Raw genomic sequence first — 15,325 nt, 5'->3', positions numbered from 1 at the left:
TAAGTTTAACCTACACACATCCTCTCATATACACAGACACACATCTTTTAGATACAGGGCCTCCCTCTGCTCACATAGGCCAGAGTGGCATAATTATAGCTCACGGCAGCCTCAAACTCCTAGGCTCAAACAATCCTCCTGTCTCAAGTCTCCTGAGTAGCTGAGAGTACGGGCATGCGCCACCATACCCAGCTAATTTTTTTCAATTTATCATAGAGACAGGGTCTCGCTAAGTTGCCCAGGCTAGTCTCAAACTACTGGCCTCAAGAATTCTCCCGCCTTGGCCTCCCAAAGCACTGGGATTACAGATGTGAGCCACCACACCCAGCCCTCCCATACACTTTAAATTCTCTCTACATTACTTATAATACCAAATATAACGTAAATGCTATGTAAATAGTTGTTACATGTGTTTTATTTGTATTACATTTTATTGTTATATTATTTTTATTGTTTTTCCTGAACATTTCTGATCCACGGTTGGTTTTATCTGTGGGTGCAGAACACAAGGATACAGAGGGCTGCTGTCCTCTTACATCAACTTGCACCTTTCAAGAAAATTCCAACGCAGTATATGCTTCTTGTTACAACATGCAAAATAATTCCACTAGAACTATAAAGTAAAAGTGTCTGCTTCACTAGCGTACAGGTCAAAAATCAAGAGAGATGGATCAATTACAACATCTGCCAACCAAAATCCGCTCTATGGTGAACTTCTCTGGGGAAGCTTCCGCAGGCAGCCCAATAGCCCTATCCAGAGCTCTAATAAAAGAGACAACAGAAAAGGGCAAGGACTGACTGCCCAGCACAACTGGACACCTCAGACCACAAACACCACCCACCTCCTCAGCCCCAGGCCAGACTCCTGCCAAGTGCCTGCTACATGCACTACATAGAAACGCTGCCAATAAATTAATCCCTCTCACCTGCTTTCAGTACAAACTATGAGGACCCATTCAGTGTTAAAAAGTAACTATAAAAATAAATAAATAAGGAGTAACCATAAATAGAATGGCCTAGTTTAATTTGGGAAAAAATACCTTGCATCTTATTTGCAATTCAAAATTATATAGAATAATCCTAGGAAGAAAAGGGGAGCAGCTGGTTTTAACTATTAGTTTCCATCTCTGCCAGCAAATGTTTAAACAGAACTGCTAGCCAGGCTCAGTGTTTCACGCCTGTAATCCCAGCACTTTAGGAGGCCAAGGAGGGTGGATCACTTGAGGTCAGGAGTTTGAGACCAGCCTGGCCAACATGGTGAAACCCCATCTGTACTAAAAATACAAAAATTAGCCGCGCGTGGTGGCGCATGCCTGTAGTCCCGGCTACTCAGAGACTGAGGCAGGAGAATCGCTGGAACCCAGGAGGCGGAGGTTGCAGTGAGCCAAGATTGTGCCACTGCACTCCAGCCTGGGTGAAGAGTGAAACGCCGCCTCAAAAAAAAAAATAAATAAATAAATAAATAAAGAGAACTGCTAAAGGGTGGCTGCATTGATTGAATTTAGGTCCACACCTTCTCCTTACAGCCTATTTGCTGTAAGGAACAATTAAATCAGCAAAAGGTTAAGGTAACTGAACAGGACAAATGACCCAGTTTCTCTAACAAATCAATGGCATGAAAGGAAACAAAAGGAAAGGGAGAATGTCAGAGAATAAAGGAGACACCGGAAACATCATAACCAAATACAAACGGCTTCATCTGAAGTAGGATCCAAGCAACTTACGAAAGACATTTAGACAAGTGAGAAAATATGAACATGGACTGTGTATTAGATGATTATCAGGCATTATTAGTACTTTTGTCAGTGTGATAACAACATGGTGGTTGTGTTTAAAAAGGAAAAAGGCTCTTTGCACAGTGGCCCTATCATAGTCAAATGAGGTTTACCCGAGGCACGATTATTGCTAATTGAAAACTTCCCAATACCACAAGATAACTTGCAATAGAGCTGGCACTGGCCATTTCCTTTTTTTTTCTTTGAGACAAAGTCTCGCTCTGTCGCCCAGGCTGGAGTGCAGTGGCACGACCTCAGCTCTCTACAACCTCTGCCTCCCGGGTTCAAGCGATTCTCCTGCCTCAGCCTCCCAAGTAGCTGGGATTACAGGTGCCTGCCACCACGCCCGGCTAATTTTTGTATTTTTAGTAGAAACAGGGTTTCACCATGTTGGCCAGGCTGGTCTCAAACTCCTGACCTCAAATGATCCACCCGCCTCAGCCTCCCAAAGGGCTGGGATTATAGGCATGAGCCACTGTGCTCAGCCAGCACTGGCCATTTCTGACAGTCTCTATGGAGACTGAATATTTTGGTTTAAAAAAAAAAGTCTGCCTTAGTAATCTTAAGCAACAGGAATATAATTTCAAATTTAAAAAAAGAAAAAGAAAAATTAGCTGCCATGGTGGTGTGAGCCTGTAGTCCCAGCTACTCAGCAGGCTGAGGCAGGGCTCCTTGAGCCCAGGAGTTCGAGGCTGCAGTGAGCTATAATCGTGCCACTACACTCCAGCCTAGGTGACAAAGCAAGACCCTATCTCAAAAAAATAAAAATAATAAAAGCAAAAGGTTAGAGACGCACACTGAAGTATCCGTCAACAAATTAACAAGACACCTGAAATCTGCTTTAATACACCAGGAAAGAAAAAAGTGGGTAGAACTGATAAAAATAGTGGCAACAGTTTGTTTTGTTTTTTAGAGACAAGGTCTTACCATGGTGCCCAGGTTGGTCTCAAACTCCCGGCCTCAAGCCATCCTCCCACCTTGGCCTCCCAAAGTGCTGGGATTACAGGCATGAGCCACTGTGCCAGGCCTGGCAAGATGCTGATAACATTGACACTGGGTGATGGGTAAATGGCATTTATTATATGATTCTCTCTACCTGTGTATGCTTGAAATTTTCCATAAAACAAGGTTTTGGGGTTTGTTTGTTTTTATAAAACCAGATAAATCAGAGAGGCAAGAAGCTGAATCTGATCCATTTTATTTCTCCTTGAAATATTTTCCTACTGCACCACAATTGCCTTCACTCTAGCACGTTAAAAACACTTGGATACAGCTCAGGAAAAGTATGGGGAAAAACCAACTGGAATGCATAATGCTGAGAGACGGAATACAAGGGAGAAGGTCTGGCGCTGTACAAAGCAGCACATAATGAAAGCTCACTCTAATTGTCCATTTTCAAAACCAACTAAATCTGACTAATTACACCACCCCAGCTTTGATGAAATGCAACAGGACTCACACGATGGCATTCACAACTTTACAAATGAGGACAGCACAATCTCCCACTGATTGACCAGGTCCTTTTACATGTCATCGGAGAAAATGGAACATTTCCCTCCACTTCCTGACTTGAACAAAGTTGGGTTTTAAGTCAGCTACCCCAAAAAGTAGACTGCTTATTCATTTGGGTAAAAACAAATTCTACTGCACATTAGGCTGCTGGAAGATCTAAGAATACCTTGATGAATGAAAAAGATGTATTTCAATATCACACCTAACCATCGGAAACTAAAAAAACCAGAATCAGAAATACAAAAAGGCCCAAGGATGAAATCTAGGATGAGAGAAAGAAGATGTGCTCTGAGAAGATGAACGACGGACTGAAGATATTTCCTGTAACTAAAACAATGCTGAAAATCTGATGTGCACAGGACCTCAGTCAGAGGAAGAAAACAAAGTTAGAGAAAAGGGGACAGGCAGCTCAGAGAATATTCAGGCAAGGAACAGGTGAGCGGATGGATGGTTTCTGAACGCAGCTAGCTGCCACAAAGATGGAGAAGGGGCAAAGCAGGACCTGTGCCCCCTGCCCAACCAACCAGAGGAACAACATTGGCACAGCTGCCCAACATGGGCACAGCTGCCCGTCAGAAAGTGTTCTCCCTCGAGGATTTCGCACTCCACGGAGGCCCCAATTAACGAAGAGCAGTATCTCCTCGCCCTGAAGTAAGATACGTGAGTCGTGAGTCTATCCTGGGATCCCTCACGTCTCCCTGTTTTGTATATAAAATTGGAACGGATGAAAGAGCTTCAATATAAATGCCTATTTGATCTAACAGAGATACACATTCATAGTCATTTACTCACTTATAAACTGATTCAGTTCCCCTGGTATTTGGAGGTGGGAAGCGGCAGGGTATCTGGAAGGGAGAGGAGGAGACTGTGGCATCACCAGGTCACCCTTGCCTACCCTCACCCCTGCTGTCTGTTTCATTCCAGCACCTCCTCACAGCAGTCTTACACTAGTCACTGGCCTAGTAGGTTACAAAGCTGGTCTGTGGCAGGCACAGATTTGTATCTGGCCTCAAAGCAAATCTCTTTCTCTTCCTTCCTCTGGTCTTGGTGGGAAGACATGAGACACCTGAGAGGAAAGGGGTAAAAAACCCCAAATGCCAGAGCACAAAACAAAATAAAGCAAGAGGAGCAGGAGAGTGAAACAAATTCTTTTGTACTCGGGCCATTTAATCAACAACTGTGGTTACTCCGAGAGCACTGCCTGTGGGTAAGCCCTGCTCCGCAAGGAGCAGTATTTAAAAACAAAAACAAAACCTATACACTGGTAAGCAGGTTTTTTGGTTATTCAACCTAGAAAAGCACACCACTTAAACTGCCATGAGAGTGTTTACCAACAAGGTTTTGCAACATTTACGAAAATTAAAAAAAAAAAAAACCACACACAAATTAGCCAACTTTATCACAAAAGGGCTTTGCTCCCAGGTGGCGCACTGGTTAATTGAAAGACCATAGCGTGTTACTTCTGTTCCATGTAGAAAACATAAATCCCTTGTCTGAAAACAGAATCAGAGATGCATTTTATTTCCTTATTTATTTTTGAAACAGGGTCTCGCTCTGTAACCCAGGTTGGAGTACAGTGGTGTGATCACAGCTCACTGCAGCCTTGAACTCCTGGGCTCAAAGGATCCTCTCTTCAGCCTCCTGAGTAGCTGGGACTACAGGCACACACTACCATGACCATTTATTTATTTTTATTTTATTTTTTTGTAGAGATAAGATCTTGCTATGTTGCCCAAGTTGGTCTTGAACTCCTGACCTCAAGAAATCCTCCCACCTCACCCTCCCAAGTTCTAAGTAACTGCACTACAGACAGGCGCCATCATGCCCTGGAGATACAGTTTAGATCTGAATTTCCACCATTCACCAAGTCCTCATCCTCACAGTTCGTGTGAACAAGTCACACACATCTGCATACCCACAGACTATGTCCTTAGCACCCGTGCTTGGGAGAACAAGACAAATAACTGGCAAGGTCACTGCCCTGGAAGGACACACAAAATAGCTGGAGAGCAACACTCAAGAGGCTTTGTGAATAAAGAAACTCCCATTGCAAGTGAAAGTACCTAACACCAACTCCAACGTTAAGAATGTGTCCCGGGGAAGGGAGAGAAACATGAATGGCGTCTTCAGAGGCATCGGGGAGGCGGGGAAGGACAAGATGGGTAAGATCTGGAGAGACAGATGGGGAATGGCAAACATCTGAGGCAAAGAAGTCTGAAAAGAAAAACGAAAAGAGGGGGCAGGAAACGGCACTGTGTGTCCGGGCCAACGGGAACAAGTCAGAAACAAACGTTCAAGTTCAAGCTGGGAAGTGTGCATAATTATGAAATAAGGTTAAACGGACCGGGCAGAACACAGCCACAAAGGGCCTTGCTGAAAAAAGCACAGGAGCTGAGACGTGCAAGGACAGATAACAGGAAAGCCTTCAACACAGGACAGACACAATGGAAAGTGTGTGGCAGGGGAGCGCAAAGTGACCTAAGGGATGAAAGATGTGAGTGCGCAAAGGAACAAGGGACCCCTGGTCTTTCCCTGCAAAGAGAGGGGCTTGCACTGCAACGATGGCAGTGCTGAGACAGACAGGGACAGAACCAGGTGCCTTGGTTCCTGAAGGCACAGTCTAAAGGGTGTGTCTGCTGAAGGGACAGAGACACTGAAGGGGTTCCTGGAGAACGCCAGCACTCCTAGAGCACAGCGAAACTGGGATGAGGGGGAGGAAAGGAGAGAGCAAAGAATGAGGTGACCACATCTGCTGTGTAATGGAAATAAGCCCAGACAGAAATGGCACTGGACAGGGTGGCAGCTTCTGGGATACACAGGAGCTAGTGGAGCCTCTTCTATTGTGCGTTCCCACTGGTCACAATGAGGACAGCTGTCCTCAGAAGAAAGACCAGAGTCCAAGCCACTATCTCGCCTGCGGCTGTCACCACAGAAATCGGGTTCAGAAGGTGGCCTCTCATGTTCTTCCCTCTCTCCCACAACTCTCCTTAAGGGCTCCTGACCTCGACCTCTCCCACCCTGCCCTCCTACACTAGGTGGCCTCCCACCTCCTTCATTTTCCCTTTGAAGCCCTTATTAAGGGACCATCAACATGCAGGCGGAGGGGGAGTTGCACTTGACAATGTTTAACTTTTAAAGTTTGTGCTTTATCTTAGAAATTTCAAAGAGAAACACTTCAACTCAAGCACCCTAGAATTATACCTCCCATTCTAAGTTCCTAATCTGTGGGATCACATCACTACGCCCCCGTGAGATCCTAAACCCTTTAAGTCACAATCAATCAGCATCTTTCACTGATTCATTTCTCCTCCCCACAAGCCAGGAAGAGCAGCCCTTTGGTTAAAACTGATCAAACTGTACACCTGACATGTGACCATTTCATTATATGTAAATTATAACTCAATTTAAAAAATGAGTCCCCCACACCTTTGTCAAAACACAGGACATCTGCAACCATCCCCCGAGAAGGTTCCCTGGTGCGCCTTTCCTGTCAGGTGTGAGGCTTTCGTTTGTGTGTGGCCAAGAAGTTTTGATTTCTCTTTCATAAAATGTTTCAGGTACACATCCCTGGGTAGAAGGAAGAAGCACAGTATGAGACAAGAACACTAAACTCGAGAATCAGATCTCGGCACTACCTGTGTAAGTTTCACCACCTCGGAGTCTCAGATTCCCCACCCTCCAAGGGAGGGCTGAGCTAGGTGATTTCTCCAACTCGCTGAAAGCTCTGACATTCTGTTTTTCTGGGCCGATACCTAACAAAACAACACCACGCAAATGCCTACTGAAAAACCTCCACTTCAATTTTGCTTACGTAAATACCACTCAAGCGAGTTAAGAAGGACTTTAACATGTTTTTTTTAATGGTACTGACCTCAAAACAAATGGTAAATTTTCATTAAATCAAGTGAGATGCAATTAACATATCTGACCCGATTATGTACCTATTTATACTAGGCACCTTTTACCTAAACAACTTTCCGGCAATACTAAATTACAAGTAAACTCTTGGTTAAAACAAACAAACAAGTGCATTAAGTTGAGTGGGTGGCGTTTTCTCCCACTCTCTCACCTCACAGGACTCACATAAACCAGGACTCGACCCACCTCCCGTGACTGCGTGCCGGGCACCTGCCGGCCACTCCTGATACCATCGTGCGTTCTAGTGAGGCACATTCGCTTTCTGACGTGCTCGCAAATAAGCCGGCGGAAGCTACAGTTCCCTTCTCACCTTAACTGCATATATACCTCTTTCCTCACTCTGAATGCTGAACTGAAAAGGGCATTTTCAGGTTAACTCATTTTACTGTTAGTTTTCCTCAATGACAAAATAATTAAGCAAATACTGAGGATTTTATACCACAAAACTACAGTAAGAAATGGGGGCAAAGGACACCACACAAACATCACTCACAGTCTACTTTTGGAAGCAAAAAGGTAACATATTTCGTTTTCGGATTTAAAAATGTTTTCTTTATACTACAGGGTGGAAGAACATACGTGCGTGCGTCTGTGTGTTTGTTTTTTCTAACAATTCAAAAGAAAATTTCCTGAAGCTGGTGAGGCAAAAAAAAAAAGTTTCTAACTAGTAAGCTTTAAATCATAAAAAAAAGAAAAAAAAAGGAGAAGAAAGAAAGAAAAAGGGAAATTAACCACTACCTCAGAACAATAGTTTTAAAATGGTTTAATTGTAAAAACTTGGTGGCAGCTCAGAATTTGAATTTCGAGTTCTTCTGTAAAGTCCTGCATAAACTGGCAAGGTAAACATCACAATTTTGAAAATAGTGAAGTAAGGGAAATAAGGAAGTCTGAACGTTAAACAATCCAAACACCTCCTCTTTATTAAATCTAATGTTTGGCAAAGAAACCAGCCTTTGCCTCAAACTATCAGGGTTGCATGAAGCTTTTTAAGCCACACTCCAGTGTTTCGGAAAATATCCCCCACCCCACCCAACTCTCTGCCCTGTGTCCACCCCCGGCCGTGGGCAGCCACTCTGCTTTACCCGGCGATGCCCACTGTCTACCATCCCCACTGCCTCCTCCCCAGCTCCACCAGCCCAGCTCACTGAACAAGGGTCAGGCCTCCCACCCAGGGCAGACAATCCCCAGGCTAGCCAATATCCTCAAACCCAGGACCAGGGCAGGGGTCGGGGTGGGGAATGAACTAGATCAAGTTTCTCTCAAGGATGTGAACTATGAAATGTGACAGGAATTGGTCACTTAGAAACTGAAAGAATGCAACAAGAAATGCCACAGAGTTGAACTGGGGCCAGAGGGCTTTCAGACAGCTAAAGCAAGTCCTCGAGCTGAAGCCACAAGGAAGGAAAACTAGGAGTGAGCAAAACAGCCAGCTGGTGGCAGGGTAGAAGGCTCCAGCACATGGAGCCAGGCACAGTCCCACAGGGCAAAATCCTAGAGAAAAACTGTGGCTGAGGCCCCCAGAGCAGCCAGGAACCTCCCTCCACTACCAGGCTCTGGAGCTTAGCCCATCCCAGCTCGAATTCCCAGATTCCTGTGCGATTCCTATCACACTATACATGTTCCCACTCACCAAACTCCTTCCCAAGCTGGCTGGAGTGGGTCTTTGCCTCATACAACCAAAAGCCAAAACAGCACAGATAACATGCAAATGGCAAACACGGTAAGTCAACAACATAAAATACTGTTAACAGCCCTAGCTACACATATTTAAGATGTGTAACTACATCTTAACACATATAACTTCTTAACACACAGAACATCTTAACACACAGAGCTTCTTACCCACACACACAAACCAAAACCTCACACCTGAAAGGGAAGGCGCACCACAGAACCTTCACCAGGATTCAAATGTCCTGTGTTTTCACAAAGGTGTGAGGGATTCTTTTGTTAAAACTGATCAAACTGTACACCTGACACGTGACCATTTCACTGTATGTAAATTATATCTCAAGTACAGTGGTTCACACCTGTAATCCTAGCACTTTGGAAGGCCAACGCAGGAGGATCACATGAGGGCAGAAGTTCAAGACCAGCCTGGCCAACATGGAGAAACCCCATCTCTACTAAAAAACAAAACAAAACAAATATATATATATACACACACACACACACACAAACAAATCAGCCAGGTGCGGGGGCAGGCACCTGTAATCCCAGCTATTCGGGAGGCTGATGCAGAATCGCTTGAACTCAGGAGGCAGAGGCTGCAGTAAGCCAAGATCGCGTCACTGCACTCCAGCCTGGACAACGAAAGCAAAACTCCGTCTCAAAAAATAAAAATAAAAATAGACCAGGAGAGGTGGCTCACGCCTGTAATCCCAGCACTTTGGAAGACCAAGGTGGGTGGATCACCTGAGGTCAGGAGTTCAAGACCAGCCTGGCCAACACAGAGAAACCCCGTCTCTACTAAAAATACAAAAATTAGCAGGCATGGTAGTGCAGGTCTGTAATCCCAGCTACTTGGGAGGCTGAGGCAGAAGAATCGCTTGAATCCAGGAGACAGAGGTTGCAGTGAGCTGAGATCGTGCCACTACAATCCAGCCTGAGTGACAGAGTGAGACGCTGTCTCAAAAAAATAAATAAAATAAATTTTAAAACAAACCCTCTCATGTAAATTGTTCCCGTAAGAGGACTTCTTGTTTTTCAAAACTATTGATCTACATAAATCCCACAAACATATGCTGAGCAGAAGCAGCCAGCTGCTAAAACACCTGCGTTTCTATTTATAGAAGGAACAGAAACAGGTAACAGTACTCTGTGTATTAGGAGTCAAAATAGTGGCTCACTTGAACCAGGACGGACTTCTTCCTGGGTCGCCTATGTTCTGGTTCCTGACCTTGGTGCCAGTATCCCAGGTGTGCTGAGTGTGACACACATGTTTTCATCAGGTGTGTGCTCATGAAAGATACATTCTCCTGTCTGTATTATATTTTCTGGTATGTATGTTATATCTTAATAATAACACAAAAGAGAAAGGAAGAGAAGAAATACCCTAATCTAAAAATGACTGGAAAAGGTTTGCTTTGCATCTAGTAAAATGCTTATTTTCAACCAAATTCTTCAGGTAAATAACGGAAAAACTCATTCAACAGAGTCATTTGAATCGTGAGTAAAACTCCATCGCACAGTGCTCAGTTCTAACACTACCTAAAGTGAATTCACCCATGGGCAGAGCACTCTTCCACATGCACAGCAGAGACCACACTCCATGTCCCTTTGCTACTCTAATGAAGAAAAAAAAGAGCACAACCCCGAGGAAGAAGTACTTAGAATCCTACTTCTGTGTGTTCAAAGAGAGAATTAACTTCAATTCATACATTACCCTGAGGTGCATTTTTTTTAATGCACAGATTTTTATTTTCAGAGGCCTGTATTTTAAAAACATTTTACACACTCTAGATATGGTTCATAAGCATAAAAACAGAATAAGTTCAAGTGATGCCATGGAGATGAACAATAAATCTATAGATCATCAAATTCTAACACTGTACTTTATAAATAAGAAGCCAAAGAGTAAATTGAAATGTCAAGTACTTACAGCCATAATTAATTCAAAGGGGTATTTGTACACCCTCACTGGGGACTGGTATTTTTGCACCATGATTGTAATACAACAGCAACCCTCTTACACCTGCAAAACATAAATATATGTGATAAATAACCACAATGCAGAAACAAATTATTAGTAAGTCTGCACTGACACATCATACCACATTCTAACGACAGAAGAGACCACAATAGGTCATAATTCTATGCACACAAAAATGAAAAGATGATATTTAAATACACGAGGGCAGGGGGAGGTAATTAAACGATAAGAAAAAGCAGACAAAGCCCCAATGCAATGAGGCAAACAGTACCGGTGTGAGAGGGGCTCCAATCCTCCCATTGGCTTACTCGGACTCTGCATTCATTACATGACCTGACCTGAGTCCTTTCCAGCAATGAACTGTTATGATTCTATTATTCTAATAACCAACATAATTAATGCTTGGATCATTTTCTCTTAAACAACTTCTACTAGAAGCCAAATAAAAATGATCTCGTGTTAAGATATTAGCTCTGGGAAAACAAAAATAAAACTGGAAAAAAATACTACTGTATCTCAAACTATGGAATACTCCTCAAAAGCTAGCTTCAAAGGAAACGTGTCAATTCCTATTTTCTAACTGTGTACACTACAGCTATGGCGACCTGTCTTCAAGTGGCAGAGATGCCAAGTATTCTGGCTAAACAGGCGCCATTGAAATCTCTAGCCTCAAACAGCTGATATCTGTAAGTAATCGGTTAAATGTTCACACCTAATTCACAGTCAAGGAGCCCTCCTTAGGGGTGCATAATCATTCTCTAGCGCCAGCCTACATGGATTGCTCTAAAAACACACTTGGACTTGCCAGTCCTCTGTCTCCCCTATTTAAAGTGAGAAAGAAAAATCGAATGAGCCTACCTGTCTTCTTGAGGATAATCATTAAGAATGGTACTTTATGCTGAACATGGTGAGAGGATATTCAAACATACAAAACTGAATATCCTCAAGGAGCCCAAAGTCTAGCTGTTAAAAAAAAAAAGACAAATTACCAAGATGTATTTTATTTCAGAAACTTCTAAGATTCCTTTTTTTTTTTTTTTTTTTGAGACAGGGTGTCTCTCTGTTGCCCAAGCTGGAACACAGTGGCACAATCTCCACTCATTGCAGCCTCCACCTTCTATGCTCAAGTGATCCTCCTGCCTCAGCCTCCCAAGTAGCTGGGCCCACAAGCACGCACCACCATATATATTTTTTGTAGAGGGTTTCCCCATGTTGCCCAGGCTGGTCTCAAACTCCTGGGTTCAAGAGATCTGCCCACTTCAGCCTCCCAAAGTGCTAGGATTATAGTCATGAGCCACGGCACGCGGTATAAAATTCCCATCTATAGTACTAGGTTTAAACAGGTTTCGAACTTTCTCTGGTACGTCTGGCATACCTCTCAGAGGAGCAGGTCATGGTGGAAAACATCGCCATCTGACAGTGTGAAAACGGCTAAGGAATAACTGGGTGACCACGAGTAAGCCATTTGACTTCCCCAGGACTCAGTTTCATCTCTGTAAAATGAGGTTTTCGGAGAGATGATCTTGAAAGACTTCCACCTCTAAAACCATGAGAATGAGAGCCAAACTCCCAAGTTCTCCAAACTCAACTTGAAGCTTTTCTAATATTCATCTTGATTATGGGACTGACACATCCTGATGTGCTGGTACCACGTTCTTTTTCTTTTGCAAACCTTACAGTGTTGGTGCACAGTGGGAATCCAATCGTCTTTTAAAAATTTAATTGGGAATATTAATTTTAGGATACTCTCCCAGAGAAGAGGACGATAACCGGGTACAAACAAGAGTGGGGGGAAGAAGCAAAAAAGCGTAATGCTCGTTTAAGAAACGGTAACGTCCATTCAGGATTCCACCGCCTGGCAGAACTAGCTACGCTCACTTAAGAACCTGCTAATTCACGAGCTTGTGAACCACAGCCAGGTCCCAGCTGCCGATGCTCTGGTCCAGATAAACGCCCTACGCGGGCATCCGGAGTGACAACGACCAAGTGGCATCCAGGAGCCGGACGGCTTCCATTGCATGACAATCGCCGTTTAAACAGGAGCCAAAGGCCAGACCCACTGAACGCATCCCGAGCAGGCTCGAGGGGCGGCCGGCGCCCGGGGCTGCTCAGCAGGGGTCCCGCGCGGCTGAGCCCCACGAGGCCAAAGCCCCGGCCGACGGGAGAGAGGGGCGGGCACTGGCTCCAGACCCGAAACTCCGCTCTCAGCAAAAAGCGGCTCCCGGGAGCTGGAAGACTGGCGAGGTGGAGGTAGGGGTGGAGGTGGAGGTGGGGGTGGGGGTGGGGGTGGGGGTGGGGGTGGGGGTGGGGGTGGGGGTGGGGGTGGGGGCGGAGACGGGGGCGAGGGGCGGTGAGGGGCGAGCAGGGGGGCGGGGGCACGGCCCGTTTCGGGTGCCTGGCCGATGGCAGCCGGGGCCGGGGAGGGACGGGCTCAGCAGGCGTGCGGCCGGGAGTTCCGGGGGGCCCGCCCGAGAGGCGCCGGACTCCACGGAGACCGGGACCGGGGCGGGGGCGCACTCGGACCCGCCGCGACGACGCGCCTACCTCTTGTCAGAAAGGCCGGGCCTGGGACGCGGAGCGGCGAGAGGCGCTCATACCGGCGGCTCCGCGGGGCAGTCTCCGTTCCACTGCTCGGCGGCCGTAGCTCGACCGCCGGTTCCGGGGAGGGGGCCGGGGAAGCGGGAGGGGGAAGGGGCGCGGCGAGGGCACTTGTGGTTGTTACGGGTGACGGGGTGGGCGGCGCCGGGCGCCGGGAGGGGCGCGCGTGCGCGGCCGCGGCCGAGGGAACGGGGGCGGGAGCGGGCGATGGTTGCTAAGGAAGGGGAGGGGGGAGGACACCCGGGGCCCGGACTGCGCAGGCGCGAGCTCCGACCCGCGGGCGTGGGAGGAGTTCGGAGAAGGCGCCGGCCCTGACGCACGGCTGGTTGTGCCCGAGGTCCTCGTGGCCCCTCCCAGTTTTGCGTCACTTGTTGGGGGCGGGGCCTGGGCGGGGCTTCGCAAGTAGCGGGCGGAGGCGGAGTGAAGCCCCAAGGGGCTGCTGGCGTGCGGGGGAGGGGTTCGTTCGGCTGAGCGGGAAAAGGGAAGTCTGCGGGCGGTCAAAACCACCAGGGCCCTCCCGTCTGGCTGCTGCTCTGAGGCCTGCCTCTGGTTGCCCTGGCGGCTGCCCCCGTGCTTCCTCATTTCTTGTTGACTGTTCAGGAGCACCAGCCTGCTCGCGCGCAGTGCCCCGACCGCATTCTCGCCGAGTAATGGGGAGGAGGCGGACGCCGGTGCTGCGCGGCCCAGGGCTCGGGAGGGCCCGGGTGAGCCCGGGTGGAGCCCAGCGGCATCCTTGTCAACGCATCCAGACGGCTCTAGTGTCGGGCCGCGGGCTTGAAACAGGCACGCGCCCAGGGTCTGCCCCTCGGAAACGAGGGGGCCAAGGTGGGGCTGCTAAGTAGCTCCCGAATTTCAGCAGGAGAGCACCGTCCAGCCCCAATTTTCAACCCGGTACCACTGAGACATTTTGGGGTCCTTAAGAGGAGCTCATGACTAGAAATGGGCACCTCGCATGCCCACCCACACGGCAAAGCTGGTTTTATAACCAACATGCAATTTCACTGTCAGAGTCACTGTTGTTCCGTTCACATTAGTCACCCTGGGTGGCTGTACATTTCATGCTGCCATTGGACAGAACGTTTTTGGACCTGTTTAGGAATTTCCATCAAAGCCAGTTTACCAGACACACAAGCAAATCATTCATGGCCTCATCACCCCTTGTGTTCCACGTCAAACCATCATCTTCTAGCTTGGTCACCCACATTATTCACTACATTCATTCTGACTGGCTTTTGCTTGTTTGTAGAAATCACATCCACAGGCCGGGCGCGGTGGCTCACGCCTGTAATCACAGCACTTTGGGAGGCCGAGGTGGGCGGATCACGAGGTCAGGAGATGGAGACCATCCTGGCTAACAGGGTGAAACCCCTGTCTCTACTAAAAATACAAAAAATTAGCTGGTCGTGGTGGCGGGCGCCTGTAGTCCCAGCTACTTGGGAGTCTGAGGCAGGAGAATGGCGTGAACCCTGGAGGCAGAGCTTGCAGTGAGCCGAGATCGCGCCACTGCACTCCAGCCTGGGCGACAGAGCGAGACTCCGTCTCAAAAAAAAAAAAAGAAAAAGAAATCACACCCACCTTCAAAAGATGCTTTAAGGCCGGTTGCGATGGCTCACGCCTGTAATCCCAACACTTTGGGAGGCCTAGGTGGGTGGATCACCTGAGGTCAGGAGTTTGAGACCATTCTGGTCAACACTGTGAGACCTTGTCTCCACTAAAAATACAAAAAGTAGCCAGGCGTGGTGCCAGATGCCTGTAATCCCAGCTACTCGGGAGGCTGAGGCAGGAGAATCACTTGAACCTGGGAGGGAGAGGTTGCAATGAGCCGAGATCACACCACCTGCCCTGCACTCCAGCCTGGGCAACAGAGCAA

At 47.1% G+C, this 15,325-nt stretch overlaps 1 protein-coding gene and 1 pseudogene across 10 annotated transcripts in view; one reads left to right on the top strand and one right to left on the bottom strand.

The window, feature by feature from the left end:
- The window catches only part of SEC14L1 (SEC14 like lipid binding 1), a 75,655-nt gene extending 61,875 nt beyond the window's left edge, over positions 1–13,780 (bottom strand). For 2 of the 10 annotated variants that reach the window (XM_063655855.1, XM_054460200.2), the window contains exons 1-4: positions 13,402–13,780; positions 12,233–12,350; positions 11,716–11,820; positions 10,807–10,899 (exon numbers count right to left, since the gene is read on the bottom strand). In XM_063655855.1, the coding sequence (XP_063511925.1) occupies positions 10,807–10,869 (63 nt within the window). In that variant the 5' untranslated portion in view covers positions 10,870–10,899; positions 11,716–11,820; positions 12,233–12,350; positions 13,402–13,780. Of the gene's footprint in view, positions 1–6,713; positions 6,855–9,235; positions 9,327–10,806; positions 10,900–11,715; positions 11,821–12,232; positions 12,351–13,401 lie in introns of those variants that run through there. The other 8 variants (XM_054460195.2, XM_054460194.2, XM_063655854.1 and 5 more) reach the window with 6 other exon arrangements.
- On the top strand, positions 1,848–1,962 carry LOC129018425 (U4 spliceosomal RNA; annotated as a pseudogene).
- Positions 13,781–15,325: the final 1,545 nt, after the last annotated feature.

Source organism: Pongo pygmaeus, chromosome 19, assembly GCF_028885625.2.
Source record: "Pongo pygmaeus isolate AG05252 chromosome 19, NHGRI_mPonPyg2-v2.0_pri, whole genome shotgun sequence".
Classification (NCBI taxonomy): domain Eukaryota; kingdom Metazoa; phylum Chordata; class Mammalia; order Primates; family Hominidae; genus Pongo; species Pongo pygmaeus.
The sequence above is the reverse complement of the archived record's forward strand: the minus strand, read 5'-3'. Positions and strand labels throughout refer to the sequence as shown.